The 15,292-nt window shown below is 44.2% G+C and overlaps 1 protein-coding gene across 1 annotated transcript; it reads left to right on the top strand.

The window, feature by feature from the left end:
• Positions 1 to 3,460: 3,460 nt before the first annotated feature.
• Positions 3,461 to 14,660, top strand: LOC113429594 (uncharacterized). The gene is made up of 5 exons (XM_087953985.1): positions 3,461 to 3,639; positions 8,667 to 8,729; positions 8,876 to 8,938; positions 13,242 to 13,290; positions 14,014 to 14,660. Exons 1-5 carry the CDS (start codon positions 3,461 to 3,463, stop codon positions 14,059 to 14,061), a joined length of 402 nt encoding a protein of 133 aa, XP_087810111.1. The 3' UTR covers positions 14,062 to 14,660.
• Positions 14,661 to 15,292: the final 632 nt, after the last annotated feature.

Here is a 15,292-nt window from a genome sequence, read left to right as displayed (position 1 = left end):
TCCTCCTCTTGCCACTTAGGAGGCCTCCTTACCGTGTCCAGTGAACCAGGATGCCAACTCCATAAGGATGCAAAGCCACGTGTGGCTTCTTCACCAATGAGACCCCCAACCCCCACCTCCTGATCCCACCCCTCACCCAGGAGACAAACGCAGAGCTAACTTTAATAAAGGAAGTATGATTTTATTCTTTTTACTTCAAAATCCTAGCACACAATTGATCTCCATAACATCTGCAGGTAAATCTTTTGTACATCATAAAATGTAATGCACTTTTTTGTGAATTGAACAACTGCTGACAATTTATCCCTTGAAAGAGCTCTGACACCCCATCATAATCCTGAGTATAATTTTTGTTATAGCTAAAAAGCAGGCAAATATAAATTCATTGATTTATTGATTACATTCTACACATATGTGGCTTTATACGGAAAATGGCTTTCCCCTGGATTCCTGCTATATTATGGCCACTCTTTTTCTCTCTGTCAAAATACTTTAACTGTAGTACATTCACATTTCAAGTCAAAGGAAATCTCAGTATAAAAATAAACTTCATGGTTCAATTTATGTTTTCTGTGGATGGAATCCCTGAGATCAGTTAAATCCCCAGCAAAAATGACTTATAAAAAGAATCCCAATTTTCCAGTGCAAATGATTTCTAATAGAAGAATAAAAGCTGAGTTTGAAATGCTCTGAATTGTAACAGTGCAAATTCAAGTAGCCCTGAAGTACTGTGTGTGGTTAATTTGAGTTAATAAAGCCATCAGAGTCAAAAGGCAAGTGAACTTCCTGAGTATGTAAAATTTTCAAAGAGGAAAGTATGAACCGAGGTCTTCCTTTGCAGGAGTCCCTGCTGATAAAAGAGCAGGATTGGTTGGTCTTTGTTGTAATGTTGGTCCAGGAGAGTCCCGAAGAAACCTAGTTAGCCACCAGCTGGATCTGGCCATGCAGACGTGTGAGATTCCCCAGAATTCAATGTGAGTGAACTTTAGTTAGAAGGGGTTTCTGTTCCTTTTGGGGTCCCCAGGCGTCATATCTCCTCTTTGGCACACACGATAGATCCCGAGTGATGGATAGATCAGGACTTGAGGTGAATTCCCCAGGAAAGCTATCAAAGATGCTTCTGATTTGCTGAACCCTCGGTCCTCACAGCTATTTGTCCAATGAGGCTGTTCATGCCAGAGCCGTGAGAAACATGCGGCCATTGGGGAACTTGATCTCTTTCTCCCTAGATCCTGGAATCCTGTGGCAGAGAATCAACTGAGGGCCAATCTTTCTGGGTCAAAAGGACTTACCGACAATGTTGGGGCATCTTCCTTGGTAGGCAGAAGATACCTGGAGGCCTCCTGGAATTCTCCTTTGGGTGCAAGAAAAGGTGAAAACAGTGTAAGGCACATCTGGAACTCCAAAGGGAAACTATCCATGATGCGATTTAACCGCAAATATTGTTTATATCTTTTCTGGATACAATCAGTCCTCAAAAGTGGGGAAAAAATCTGTCTGGCTTGTGCCTGTTTTCATTGTGAAGGAAAAGTCTGGAGACAAGGCCATACATTCTGACCCCAGGGACTTTTTGCTGTCCCTAGAATTATGTAGAAGATTGAGGTGGATAGATGGGTGCATGGATGCATAAATACTTTTGTCATTTCTCTGAAAACATACGCATATCAAGGCTAAAAAGGGCCACTTCCTGGAACTTATCAGCAATTGCCGAACAGCCTGAGAGCACAGTAAAATATGCAGCATCTCTGGATCCGCCTTGTCCTGAAAGAATCAAGAGGAGACACTTGGAGACACCAAGGAGATGTTGGATTTATAAAACCCTCATCTCTGGATATGGGGATAAATTCATAATGAAAAATGGATTGGAGGGAATATCAGTACTTGGAATATTTAATGATGTGCTTTTTACCCATGAAGTCTTTCTTCTATGAAATGGACACACAGCAGCATTGGCTCCTCCAAAAATAAAAACTGAGAATTAGGAGAGGGTGGTCGGTTGGGGGTCCTATTCAGAGGGGGTCCTGGAGGGAGGATTCCCGGGGCAGGATGGAAGAATTTGGGGGAGATCCTCTTCCAACCATACAGTGTGGCTGTCACTAATAAATTCACCCCTTGTTCCTCAGCTCTCCAGGTCAGAGATAGGCAGTTCAAGGAGGAGGCTTACGTTCTCAAAGAGTCACACATTGAGTAGATCCACTGGGAGAAATAAGGTTTGCCTGAATCTTGCCTGATTCTCAGGCCTAGCCAGTGATATCTCCCAAACTCAAACTTGCTTACGGTTGCCAGAGAAAATGGAAGTTCCAAGCAAGCAAAGGTGGCCCTTGATCCGTGAAGAAACAGTCACGAGACAGGTCGGATAGCTGAAGCTTCTCCCCGCCCCCTGAGTTTCAGCAAAGCTGCCCCACAAAGGATCTCCCCTCAATGCAAATATCAAGTTTCCTCCAGGGACTCAGCTGTGCCCCTTTGAATCTGTTGGATCCTTTGCTTGGTTATGGAATAGGTAGCATTCTTTTTGTATTTATTAGACCCTACGGCTCCCCCAGATCCCTGGGATCTTCTGTGCAAGGAGACACCCAGATGCCACCCAGATTCTCCCTCCCCCAACTCATTTCATGCTACAGGCAGTTCCTCTCCAGCAGTGGCCCTCAAAGCAAGAACCCCCCCCCCTTCTTTCCCACGCTCTCCTCGGATCCCAAGGATTCCCAGACGGCATCTGAAGATGGGCTGCACTTTGGAATCCATCCTGAGTTACAAGAACAACAAAGAAGCCACTTCAGACAGTTGATCACTATTGAACAGATCGTCACATGGGCCACCCTCATGGCTCCAAACACCCACGGGGGGGGCACTGCACTCTGCTCCAGTTGTAGCTTCCGCATAGTCTTCAAGGGTAAGCCCCGGTAAAATGCATTGCAATCGTCCAAGTGTGAGATGACCAGGGCTTGAGTGACAAATCTTCACTTTTTCTGCTTGCTTGATTAGCCACCAAATATACAGGTGTTGTTCAACTAAACCAGAGGTCTCCAAAGTTGGCAAGTTTAAGACTTGTGGACTTCAACTCCCAGAATTCCTGAGCTAACAGGACTGGAGGGGGAATTCTGGGAGTTGAAGTCCACAAGTCTGAAAGGGGTCAAGTTTGAAGGCCCCTGGTTTCCTAAACTTCAATCTACTTTGTTTTCTTTGTGGAATGTAGAGACAGAGGGTCACAGAGGGCGGGGTGTAATTTCACCTTCAAAATCTAAAACCGAATCAAAATACAGGATATCAATAAAAGAATCCACTCAGGAGGTCCTCCCGTGAGTCTCCTTCTTAAAACGAGTTCCCCAACTTTTCTGGGTAAGGTAAGCAGTCCGGAGCCGGATAGGTGGGAAAGAGGCTATGACTTTTTGTGTGGAGGGGGTGTGGCGGGGCATATGAGGAAGCGTCCTCAACCAGGCTGACGCGAGTGACACAGGAAGCGATGAGACATACCCCTCGCGCCTCCCACGGGTTCGGGACTTTCCACCTCAGAAACCGGGCGAGGAGGGGCTTGAGCCTCGGCCATAAAGAGAAGCCGCTGCGCCCGGGGCTGCCAGTTACTTGGGCGTTCGCTGGCGATTCGGGGCTTGGAGTTCGGCGGAGAAGACGACGTGGACCCCGGTGAGTGGGGCAGGGAGATGCCGCTCGGGATGGGTTGGGTTGGGGGCGTCCTCTCCTGCCGCTCTCGGCCGGGGCAGAAAGGGGGGCAGCGGGAGCCTCTGGAGAGGCCGGAGGGGCAGTCAGGGAGAGGGGAGCCGCCCCGAGGGGTTCCTTTTCTCGGCGGCTCCTGCTACTTTGACTCGGCTTTTAGGTTTTCTCCTTTCAATGATGCACCGCCCAGCGTCTCTCGGTGCGGAGCCTCTACATGAAACGCGAGCGGGTGGGGGAGATCCGCTCCGTCCAAAACCACCGGCGGAAGGAGCTGCCACCAGCTGTGGGGCAGGGCGTACCTGATCCCCCCCCGCCTCCTCCATCTTCCCCAAAGACGGGGAAATGCCACCACATCTCCCCCCCCCCCAACACACACACAAACAGTCCAGCGGTGGGATGAGGTTGCCTGCCAGCTGAAGGGGCATCCAGGAAAACCCAGCTGGGAAAAGTGATCCTGGACCACCAAGTGATGGGAAGAAGCGGGCTAGTGGGAACCAGCAGGATCCCCTCCTTTCCACTTCAGCTCTCCCCCCCCTCCATCTGAGATCGAGGCCCCTTGAAAAGGAGAGGAGGATCAGCCCTCCGGAGGGACCTCTGGGGGTTTGGATGAATCTTCCTCTGGGACCAAAAGTGTAACTCTTACTCCTGTGAGATGTAAGAACCGAATTATTCCATACTCACAACACGGGAACAGGTCTGGTTCACAATTCAACGGTTTATTAAAGAAAATAAGTGTTTGCAAACGGGCCTTCAAGTTCCTTTGAAACTGGATTGGGTAGAGAATAGAGAATAGAGGAGAATAGAGAATAGAATACTTTATTGGCCAAGTGTGATTTGACACACAAGGAATTTGTCTTGGTGCAAATGCTCTCAGTATACATAAAAGAAAAGATATATTGGTCAGGAGTCGAGAATCATAAGGTATGGCACTTAATGATAGTCCTAGGGTACAATAAGCAATCAATCATACTAGGAAACAGTCAATATAAATCATAAGGATACAAGCGACAAAGTTACAGTCATACAGTCACAAGTGGGAGGGGGTGGGTGTTAAGGAGTGATGACAAGATTTAACAGTAATAGTAGTGCAGACTTTGTAATAGTTGAACAGGGTTGAGGGAATTATTTGTTTAGCAGAGTGATGGCTTTCGGGAGGGGGGGGGACCGAAAAAACTGTCCTTGTGTCTAGTTGTTCTGGTGTGCAGTGCTCTATAGCGTCGTTTTGAGGGAAGGAGTTGAGACAGTTTATGTCCAGGATGTGAGGGGTCTGTAAATATTTTCACAGCCCTCTTTTCGACTCGTGCAGTATACAGGTCCTCAATTGAAGGCAGGTGGGTAGTAATTGTTTTTTCTGCAGTCCTAATTACCCTCTGAAGTCTGTGTCTGCCCTGTTGGGTTGCAGAACCAAACCAGACAGTTATAGAGGTGCAGATGATAGACTCAGTCCTTCCTCTGTAGAACTGGATCAGCAGCTCCTTGGGCAGTTTGAGTTTTCTGAGTTGGCAAGGGAAGAACATTCTTTGTTGTGCTTTTTTTATGACATTTTTGATGTTAGATGACCATTTTAGGTCATGTGATATAGTAGAACCTAGAAATTTGAAGGTCTCTACTGTTGATACTGTGTTGTCTAGTATTGTAAGAGGTGGTAGTATGGGAGGGTTTCTTCTAAAGTCTACCACCATTGCTATGGTTTTGAGTGTGTTCAGTTCCAGATTGTTCCGGTTACACCATGAGGCAAGTTGTATAACTTCCTGTCTGTATGAGGATTTGTCCTTGTCTCAAATGAGACCAATCACTGTTGTGTCATCAGCAAACTTCAGTATTTGAACAGATGGATCCTTTGAGATGCACTCATTGGTATATAGGGAGAAGAGAAGTGGAGATAGCACACAGCGTTAGGGGGGGCCTGTGCTGATTGTACAGGTATCAGATGTGATTCTGCCTAGCTTCACCTGCTCCTTCCTGTCTGTTAGGAAGCTTATGATCCACTTACAAGTGTGTTCAGATACTGCTAGTTGGTTTAATTTACTTAGAAGAGTGTCTGGAATGGTGGTATTGAATGCTGAACTGAAGTCTACAAAGAGGACCCTTGCGTAGGTATTTGGAGAGTCAAGGTGTTGTAGGATGTAATGCAGAGCCATATTAACAGCATCATCTGTCGATCTATTTGCTCGGTATGCAAACTGCATGGGATCCAAAAGCGGATCTGTGGTGGTTTTCAGGTGGGACGGAACAAACCTTTCAAAGATTTTCATAACTACAGATGTTAGAGCAACTGGTCTGTAGTCATTCAGTTCCTTGATGGAGGGTTTCTTTGGTACTGGGATAATGGTAGACCGTTTGAAGCAGGAAGGAACATAGCACATCTCTAGTGATCTATTGAAGATTCGGGTGAAGATGGGGGCCAATTTGTCAGCACAGTCTTTTAAGCAAGAAGGAGTTATCTTGTCTGGCCCTGGTGCTTTTCCTGGCTTTTGTCTGTGTAATAGATCTTGCACTTCTTTTTCTGTGATCACCAGAGGTTGTGAACCCAATGGATTGGGGCCGGTTGTAGGAGGCTTGGCTGTTGTTGGTGTGTTTGAGATGTGGGTTGTGGAGATAGGTGGCTGTAGTTTTCTTTCAAACCTGCAGTAAAACACGTTCAGGTCATCTGCTAGTTGTTGATTTCCTTCTGCCTGGGAAGAAGGTTTGCTGAAGCCAGTGATGTGTTTAAGAGTTTTCCACATGTTTGCTGGTTCATTTGTTGAGAATTGATTATTTAGCTTTTCAGAGTAGCTTCTTTTTGCTGCCCTGATCTCTCTTGTTAATATGTTTCTGGCCTGGTTTCATCACAGAACTTATATCCTGAGACCAGCTGTTTTTGATATATAAACATAATCCTCCACCCTTTGCTTTACCCGATGTCTCTTCAATTCTGTCTGATCTAAATGTCTGAAATTCTGGGATGTATATGGTGTTGTCCCCATGAATTTGTGGATTAAGCCAGGTTTCAGTAAAACCTGTACAAGAAGAGCAAGCTTCCATATTCAAACAATACATTTTATACCCCTGCACAGAACACCCCACGCCTAAGAAGCCCTCCCCACACACCCCTTATTCTCTTATGTTCTAAAATGAGATAAACTATAAGCCTGAGATTCAGCAAGACATTGTTTTCTGTGTTTCAGTGTCTTATCTTTGTTTTACTGCTGGGCTTTGGGTGGATATTCCCTCGTTGCCTAGCCGGGGCAGATCTTCCCATTCTCCAAGAAGATTATAACAACGTATCATGTACTTGTGACTGAACCCATTTTAGGTTGTAGGGTGGGGGTTTTATGCAGAAAAAGAGAAAAAAAGAGGAAGTTAACAAGAAGCATCAGAAAGAGCAAAAGAGAATCTTCTAGTCTAATTATATGAATTCTATTATAAAAGAGTAACTTATAATTTTTCTCTCACTCCTTTCCTTGTTGCAGGACCAAGGAGACAGGAGGTGGCCCTCCTTCTGGCCCTCTGACCAGGGTCCCTCCAATTCAGAGGCCAGTTTGGCTCTGTTATAAAAATAATTTAGTACAGGAAATACACAGACAAACTACAGGCAATAAATCTTACTTTGAGATCAGAGGCTTATTTCATGAGCAATTTGGAACACGAAAAGCCGTCATAACATAACATTTCAGTAAGATAGTACAACCCATTGCAATGAGGTTCAGAGATAGTAGCTAACTCCAGAAAAGATAGCTACTATCAGTGGCCCTGATTTGAGATTTTCCCCCTTCTTTTATACCCTTCTTCTTCTGAAGCCCACCCAGTAGTATGTAATCTTACCGGATGCACTTCCCTATTCCCTCATACTGTCCATCACTTAATACCCACTTGTAGGTATATTCTAACTCTTTTCCAACTCACTTACCATCTGCTACTCTCAGTTCCCCTTTTCCTTAATGTCCCAGACACTCGTGATCCAAAAGAGCTGTATTTTTATTTTATAGCAAATATGTGCTTTTTGCAGAAGTAGCAGACAGCAAACATATTGCTGTTGCTGCAAATTCCGCTCAGCAGGTTGCAAATATTACGCCATGCTTGCAAAATCAGCTGAGCCGGCATTATTATATATTGTTAGTTTGAGGCCTTTAATTAAGCAGAGGCCGACACCAACTTTAAGGCCTAACTGTTCTCTTCTCACAGGTCTTCCAACCTCTGGCTCTCTTGTTGCCAAGGGAACTGGGGGAGGGGGAGTGATCGAATGATGGTTTGGGAAGGCTCCCCCAGCACATCCCTACTTTTAGCCCCAAAGCCTCACCTGTTCTTCACCTGCATGCACCTGTTTTAGCATAAAGAGGTCACAGAAAAGCTCTTGAAAAATGTTGAAGCAGAAAAAACAATGGCTACCAACCTGCCTTCCATCGAGGACCTGTATACTGCACGAGTCAAAAAGAGAGCTGTGAAAATATTTACGGACCGAGCCCTCACATCCTGGACATAAACTGTTTCAACACCTACCCTCAAAATGACGCTATAGAGCCCTGCACACCAGAACAACTAGACACAAGATCAGTTTTTCCCCAAATGCCATTTGTTTAGCAGCTAAACAAATAATTCCCTCAACACGGTCCAACTATTTACAAAGTCTGCACTACTATTATTGTTAATCTTCTCATCATTCCTTATCACCCATCCCCTCCCATACAGACTGTATGACTGTAACCGTGTTGCTTGTATCCTTACGATTTATATTGACTGTTTACTAGTATGATTTGATTTGTTTTGATCACTTATGTTTTCTAGTATGATTTGACTGCTTATTTGTACCCTTTTACTATTAAGTGTTATACCTAAGGTTCTTGAATGTATTTCATTTTCTTTTTTCTTCTTTTTATGTACACAGAGAGCATTTGCACCAAAACAAATTCCTTGTGTGTCCAATCACACTTGGCCAATCAAGAATTCTATTCTATTCTGTGTGTCTGTGTCTCTATCTGCATCTGTGCGTGTTTCCATAGTCCATTGTCCCCTTGCAGGTCCAAACAAAGCCCAGAGAGGATCATATCTGAAGGTGCACCTGGACCTTTCTCTGGTTTTAGGTGAGCCTCTGCCGTCCCTGGGAGCCCCCCTGTAATAACCCTGGGAGGGAAACTGGATGGGGACTGAATGCCCCAAATCGCCCCACCTCCCCAAGGAGCCCCGATGGAGACCAACTGTCTGAATTTGATCTCTCTTGCTCTTGCAGTTCAGGATGGATTCCAGTGTGCGGCCCGTCTTCAGATCCAGTCTGGGAATCCTGGGCTGGAAGGTGAATGTGTGAGAGAAGCGGGGATCCTGTAATGCATTGTTTGTTTCAGATATCTTAGCACACATTTAGCAGCTTGCCAGTGCCTTTCAGTTGGCTCAGCATTAAATCTCGCTAATTGATTAACACAGTATGAAATATCTGGCCTTGACCAGATAAGATAAACTACCAATCAAGGACTGATAAATGTTCTTATCAAAAATAGGACTTTGAACATCACTATGGCTTAACTCCTGGCTCATTGGTGTTTTAGCGTGTTTACAAAGTTCCATTTTAAAACTTTTTAGTAATTGGTTAATTTTATCTGCCTGTGAGATTTTGTATCCTCCTCTAGTTCTATCTATCTTTAAACCAAGATATTGTTTGATTTCTCCTAATTGTTTTATCTTAAATTTCTTTTCCAATAGTGAAATCATCTCAGTAGCTTCTTGTTCAGTTTTGGTGATTAATGCTATGTCATCAGTAAATAATAGCAATAATGACACTATACCATTACTTTCCTTTTTAAACAAACATGGATCAGCCATGCCAGCTACAAAACCTATTTTAGTTAATTCTTTAACTATGCATTGGTTCCACTCATATCCAGATTGCTTCAAACCATAAAGACTCTTTTTCAATTTCCAGCAATCATTATTATCAGTATTATCATTTTTGAGACCTAAAGGTTTCTTTAAATATATATTGTGTTGCAACGGTGCATGCAGATATGCTGTCTCTACACCCAAATGATTTACAATATATTTCTCCTTAGCTGCCCACACTAATGCTGCCCTTAATGTAGTAGTCTTCAGACTAGGTGCAAACACCTCATCATAGTCATTTGTTGTCTGATTAAACCCTTGTGCTACTAACCTGGCTTTATGGGTAACAGTCCCATCTACACCTGTCTTAAGCTTATATATCCTATAGCATGTTTACCTGGTGGTAACTTAACGTTTTCGTATACCTCCAGTCTTTTCAAAGATTCCAGTTCCTTATCCATTGCTTTCTGCCAAGCAGCCTGATCCTTAGCAGGATACAGTTTTAGTTCACTATAGTTACTAGGAACTGTATTCACTTGGCATACAACACTAGCCTGATATCTATCAGGTGGTTGTGTTACTCGGGTTGAACGTCTTGGTAATACAGGGCTTACTGGTGGACTTTCCTGTGCCACCTGTTCCTGTTCTTCTACCTCCTCCTGTGCCTGTTCTCCTACTTCCTCCTGTTCTTCCTCTTTAATGGCTATTTGTTGTTTACTGATATCATCTTTAGGGACTATTTGGGTGTCAATAATAATATCATTGCTGGATTCCTGTTTATCACACCCAACGTGCTCTAGAAATTTTGCACTAGCACTACAATAAACATGAGCTGTGCCTTGATCCCAAAATCTAAATGATCTATGGTTGGCCTCATAACCCACAAAAAATAACTTCTTAGCTCTATGTTGCCCTTTCAGTTTTACTTGTGAGGGAATATGCACCCATGCTGGAGCTCTGAATGTGTGTAAATAACTTAAATTTGGCTTTCTGCCATGCCAACGAGTGAATGGCAATTCTGTTGTATTAACTACATTGTTTAAAACATGTTTACTACACATTATGGCTTCACCCCACAGTGTTTCAGATAACATAGTGCGAGCCATGGCTTGTAATGTTTGTCCTCTTCGTTCTATAAACGAGTTATGTTGTGGTCTGTAAGGTGCAGAACGTTTATGCTCAACACCAGCCAATTTTAGCATAGTTTGGAATCTTTTGTTAACAAATTCAGTCCCATTATCAGCTATTAAAGTAATTACTTTACTTTTCATTTTTCTCTCAGCAAACCTTAGCCAGTGAAAGAAATGTTGGAATGTTTCTGTTTTGTTTTTCATAAGATAGCAGAAACCATATCGTGAGTAATGGTCCATAATACTCAAAATATAACAGGCACCTCCTAAACTTGTTTTTTTTAGGACCAATTATGTCAGCAAACACAACCTCTAAAGGTTCTTTGGTCTTAAACCCATTAAGTCTGTTTGCTGGAGTAACCTTACTCTTTTCTTGACTACAAGCATTACAGTGTAAATACTTGCTACAAGGTTTCAATTTTACTCCCTCTGCCAATTCAACAGTTTGTTTGAGCATTTTGAAATTAATGTTCCCTAGACGTCTATGTAGTAAATGTATACATTCATCATGTGGCTTAACATTGTTATAAACTGAGTTAGCCATCTTCAACTGATCATCATGTGTTACATATAAATCATTCTTTAAAGTAGCAGTAACACTTTTACCCTCTTTCTCTATTATACAGTTATCTCCCCTAAAGGTTATTACATAACCAAGATTAACTAAAGCCCTTATTGATAATAAATTAAATTTCAGTTTAGGTACATATAACATAGTTAAGTGTTCATTTATACAAGAACAATATGCAGTACCTTCACCTGATGCATTCATCTTCCATCCATTTGCCAATGATACATGTTGTTTACTTGTGGACATCTTTACAAACCTGTTTCTATCTTTAGTAATGCACTGTGATGCTCCACTATCAACAACCCACAAATCATGGTTTACAGTTGAATTGCTAGACATAGCCAAACTAACATTCTTCTTAGCCTTCTGGTGTTTGCCAGTATTCTGTCCTTTTCTTTTCTTACAGAATCTAGCTATATGTCCCCTAGCCCTACAAGAAAAACATTTCCTAACAGTATAGGCAGTTGAAGATAAATCCTCTTCTTGTGGTTGTTCCTTCCTCAGTTGGTCCCTATCCAGCCGTCTTCTTGCTTCTTCTAACAACCTTCCAGTTATGTCAGTCAATGTCACTTTATCTCTGGGCAGGACTTCCAGTGAAGATACATAATCATCATAACTTTCATCCAATGAGGAAAGAATGATATAAACTTGATGCAGCTCTGAAAATATCAGTTTTCATGTAGCTCTTGAAAAGTTCTTTTCATGAAGTTTAGATGAGCTAACATATCTCCACCTTTCAGAAGACGTGTTCTAAACAGTTTATGTGTAAGATGTATGTGTGCACCTACACTGTCACGAACATAAATCCTCTTCAAATTCTCCCAACACTTAGCAGCAGACTCTTCTCCACGAATATGGACTAGTTGCTGATCACTCAGTGTTAGTCCAATTATACAAAGAGCTCGTTCGTTGTTCTGTTTAAAGTCAGCAAGCTTCTTGGCATCGTCCTCATTAGCTGGATCCCAAGCATTTACATCCGGTGGGTCTTGAACTACATTCCATAAACCTTCTTTACGCAGAAGTAGACTGCACTTCATAGACCAGGAAACATAGTTTGTTCCATCCAACCTGGTTATCAGTGATAGACTTGTTGAAGTGACTTGTGCCATCTTTACCAGGATAGTAACCCACAATTAAACAGTAAACAGCTGTCTGTATACAGTACTGTGCATTCACACTAACTCTCAGTTATCTGTGCCTAGTATGGTCTAGGCCCATAACCAGTGTTGAGGTAATTCCCCGTTAGGAGAATGAGCGCATACAGGGAGACGTATAGAGAGTAGTGTTTGGATAATACACACAGAGCACACAGATACACTGTACAGTAAATGTAGGTTTTTACTTCCAGAAAGGTTTAAGCAAAGTCCAAAATAAGCAATCCAAAGTCATTCACAGGTAAAATCAGTCAGTTTTCATCCAGGGATAATCCAAATATCAAATTCCAGTGTCAAAAGCAGTTCAGTATCAGACTTACATCAAATCCAGTAATATCAGTCAATTAGAAGAAATGGAGCAAGGGCAATACTTTCCAATAGAAGGAAACAGAGATAGAGTCACACACTCTTCTGAGATTAAGACTAAACAACCCAGGTTTCTGGCTCCATCTTATGGCTGTTTGAGAAACCACACCCAATTGCATGCTCTTGCATTCCCTTAAAGATACAGTACTAAAATGTTTATCCTGGTTTATATATTTCTAATCCAAATACCTGTTAGGTGACTTATATTCCGAACACCGTTGCACAGAAGCCCCCTGGGATCCCGGGATCAGGGGATGCCAGAAAATATGGAAAGGGTGCTAGATCATGCATAGCCAAGGGAACCATATAGGGCAGGGGTCTCCAACCTTAGCAACTTTAAGATTTGTCGACTTCAACTCCCAGAATTTCTCAGCCACCTTTGGAGTTGAAGTTCACAAGTCTTAAAAGCTGCTAAGGTTGGAGAGCCCCGATATAGGGAGAGATCTGGCTACAGTGAGTCTTTGGAGTATGTTGGCTGTTGAAAGGTACTTTGTGGGGCAGCTTTGCTGAAACTCTTTGGGGTTCAGCTGTCAAAACTGTCTCTTGTCTCTTTCTTCACAGACCAAGAGGGATCCTTGATTCCTTGGAACTTCTATTTTCTCTTGGAATGGTAAGCAAAGTTGAGTTTGGGGGATAATGTGGGTTCGAGTGAGAATTAGCCAGGATCTGACTCCCTTCTAACCACTGCGGTGGCACAAGTGCTTAGAATGCAGGGTTGCAGACAAATTCTGCTGACTGTCAGCCGTTCAATTCTCATCAGGCTCAAGGTGGACTCAGCCTTCCATCCTTGCCAGGTGGGTAAAATGAGGAGCCAGATTGTTGGGGCCAACAGGCTTAGGGAGGGCTGTAAAAGCCCAGGGAAGCCCTGCAAAAGATTAAGCGCTGTTGCTATCTACTCAATGTGCGACTCTTTGGAAATGTCAACCTCCATTTTGAACTGATCATCTCTGATCTGGACAGCTGAGGAATGAGGAACAAACTTATGAGTGGCATCCCATTTGCCTCACTCAATGCTTGGATTCCCTGGGAATCCCACCTCCAGGACCCCCAGAATAGGACCCAGAGCTCAGCATCCCCCCCCTCCTCCTCCTCAATTTTGAGCCCTGGAGGACCCAATGCTGCTGTGTGTCAATTCATATAAGATTTCAGAGGGAAAATTTTAAAAAACATAGAATCCAAGTACCGATATTCCTTCAGAACAAATTCTAAGGGTATTTCCATATCAAGAGATGGAGACATTTTAAATCCAATTTGTCTCCAATTTGTCTTATATTTGTCTTCTGTTTGTTTTTTCTCCTCTTGGGCTGTTCACCGCTTGGTGGTTACTTACAAGAAGTGGCCTTCTTCCTGCCTTGATACACGTTTGCTTGCAGCAGAATAATCCACCATCGTCCACCCCTCCCACCCATCTACCTCGTCCTTCTGGCTTGCTTGTTAGAATCTCACAGGGCTGCAAGCCCAGATCCAGCTGGTGCCTAACTAGGTTTCTTCAGGACTCTCCCGGAGACTCCAGGGAACAAAGAGCAACGTGTTCATCAGCAGAGACTCAGCAAAAGGCCCAGCCATGTCCACACGTTCCTCTCAGAGAAATTTCATATACAGCTAGTCCTTGAATAAGGAGTAAGTCAGTGACTGCCTTAGTGACCCTTCCAAGTTTCAATGGCACTGAGAAAAGGAAATGAGGACTTACAGCAGCTGCAGCATCCTCACCGTCTCCTGGTGAAAATTCAGAGGACGGAAAATGGACTCAAATTTATGAGGGTTGTGGCATCCTGGGGTGGTGGGATGGCCTTTTGTGAGCAGGTGATGTTAAGCTTTTCCAGGTTTCACAGAGGTAAATGGGAAGAAAGGCTCCTTGGATCGTTGGACAGTTGGCAGCCGAAAAGGCCTTGGGTTTACCGCCAGGCCCAAAGGAGGGAACGGGGCAACTGTGTGTGGCGGCTGCAGTGGTTCTTAGGCCAGCTCCAATTCTCCGCTTACACGGCATCAGTGCGCCATATCGGAGCAGGAGGACCTAGAGGAGAAACCAAGGGATGGGTCCACTCAGGGACCGTTTACACACACAAACACAAACACACACAAACACACACGCACAGAGCAAGTCTTTGGCACCCCAAGACTGGCCTGACTTTCCTTCTCCCCCAGGGTGACAGCAGTGGCAGGAATAGGTGGGTGCTTCCTTCCCGGGGAGGGCCTGGACAGAGACACCCCCACCCCCATGCCAGCCTACTCTCTTACCACCGTGCAGAAGCAGAGCTCCAAGCGGGGGAGTCTGGTCCAGTGGTTAGTCCCCGCATCGAGGGACCAGGGCCTGTGCCTTCTCCCATGGGGAGGCGGGGGCAGTAGGAGGACGGGCGGTGGACTGGGGCACGGGGTTGTGTGCGGCCCCCGAGGCGGCTCTTTCTGGACTTTATCCGGCCGTGTTTTAGCGCAGCGAAGGCAGCAGATCAGAGGGCAGGAAAGAGCGGCGCCCGGTCCGTCCCTCACACAGCAACCACCTTCTATTTGGAAAAGGCCCGGGACGCAGTTGGAGGAGGAGTAGCGGAGTTGGAGGAGGAGTAATGGTAGGCCGGGCTAAGGCTAAGGAGTAGTAAAGGCAATGGGGAGTCTCT

This window comes from Notechis scutatus, chromosome 2 (assembly GCF_049901735.1).
Source record: "Notechis scutatus isolate UNSWTSFEM ecotype Mainland chromosome 2, rNotScu1.2, whole genome shotgun sequence".
In the NCBI taxonomy this organism is placed as follows: domain Eukaryota; kingdom Metazoa; phylum Chordata; class Lepidosauria; order Squamata; family Elapidae; genus Notechis; species Notechis scutatus.
This window is presented reverse-complemented; position numbering and strand designations above follow the sequence as displayed.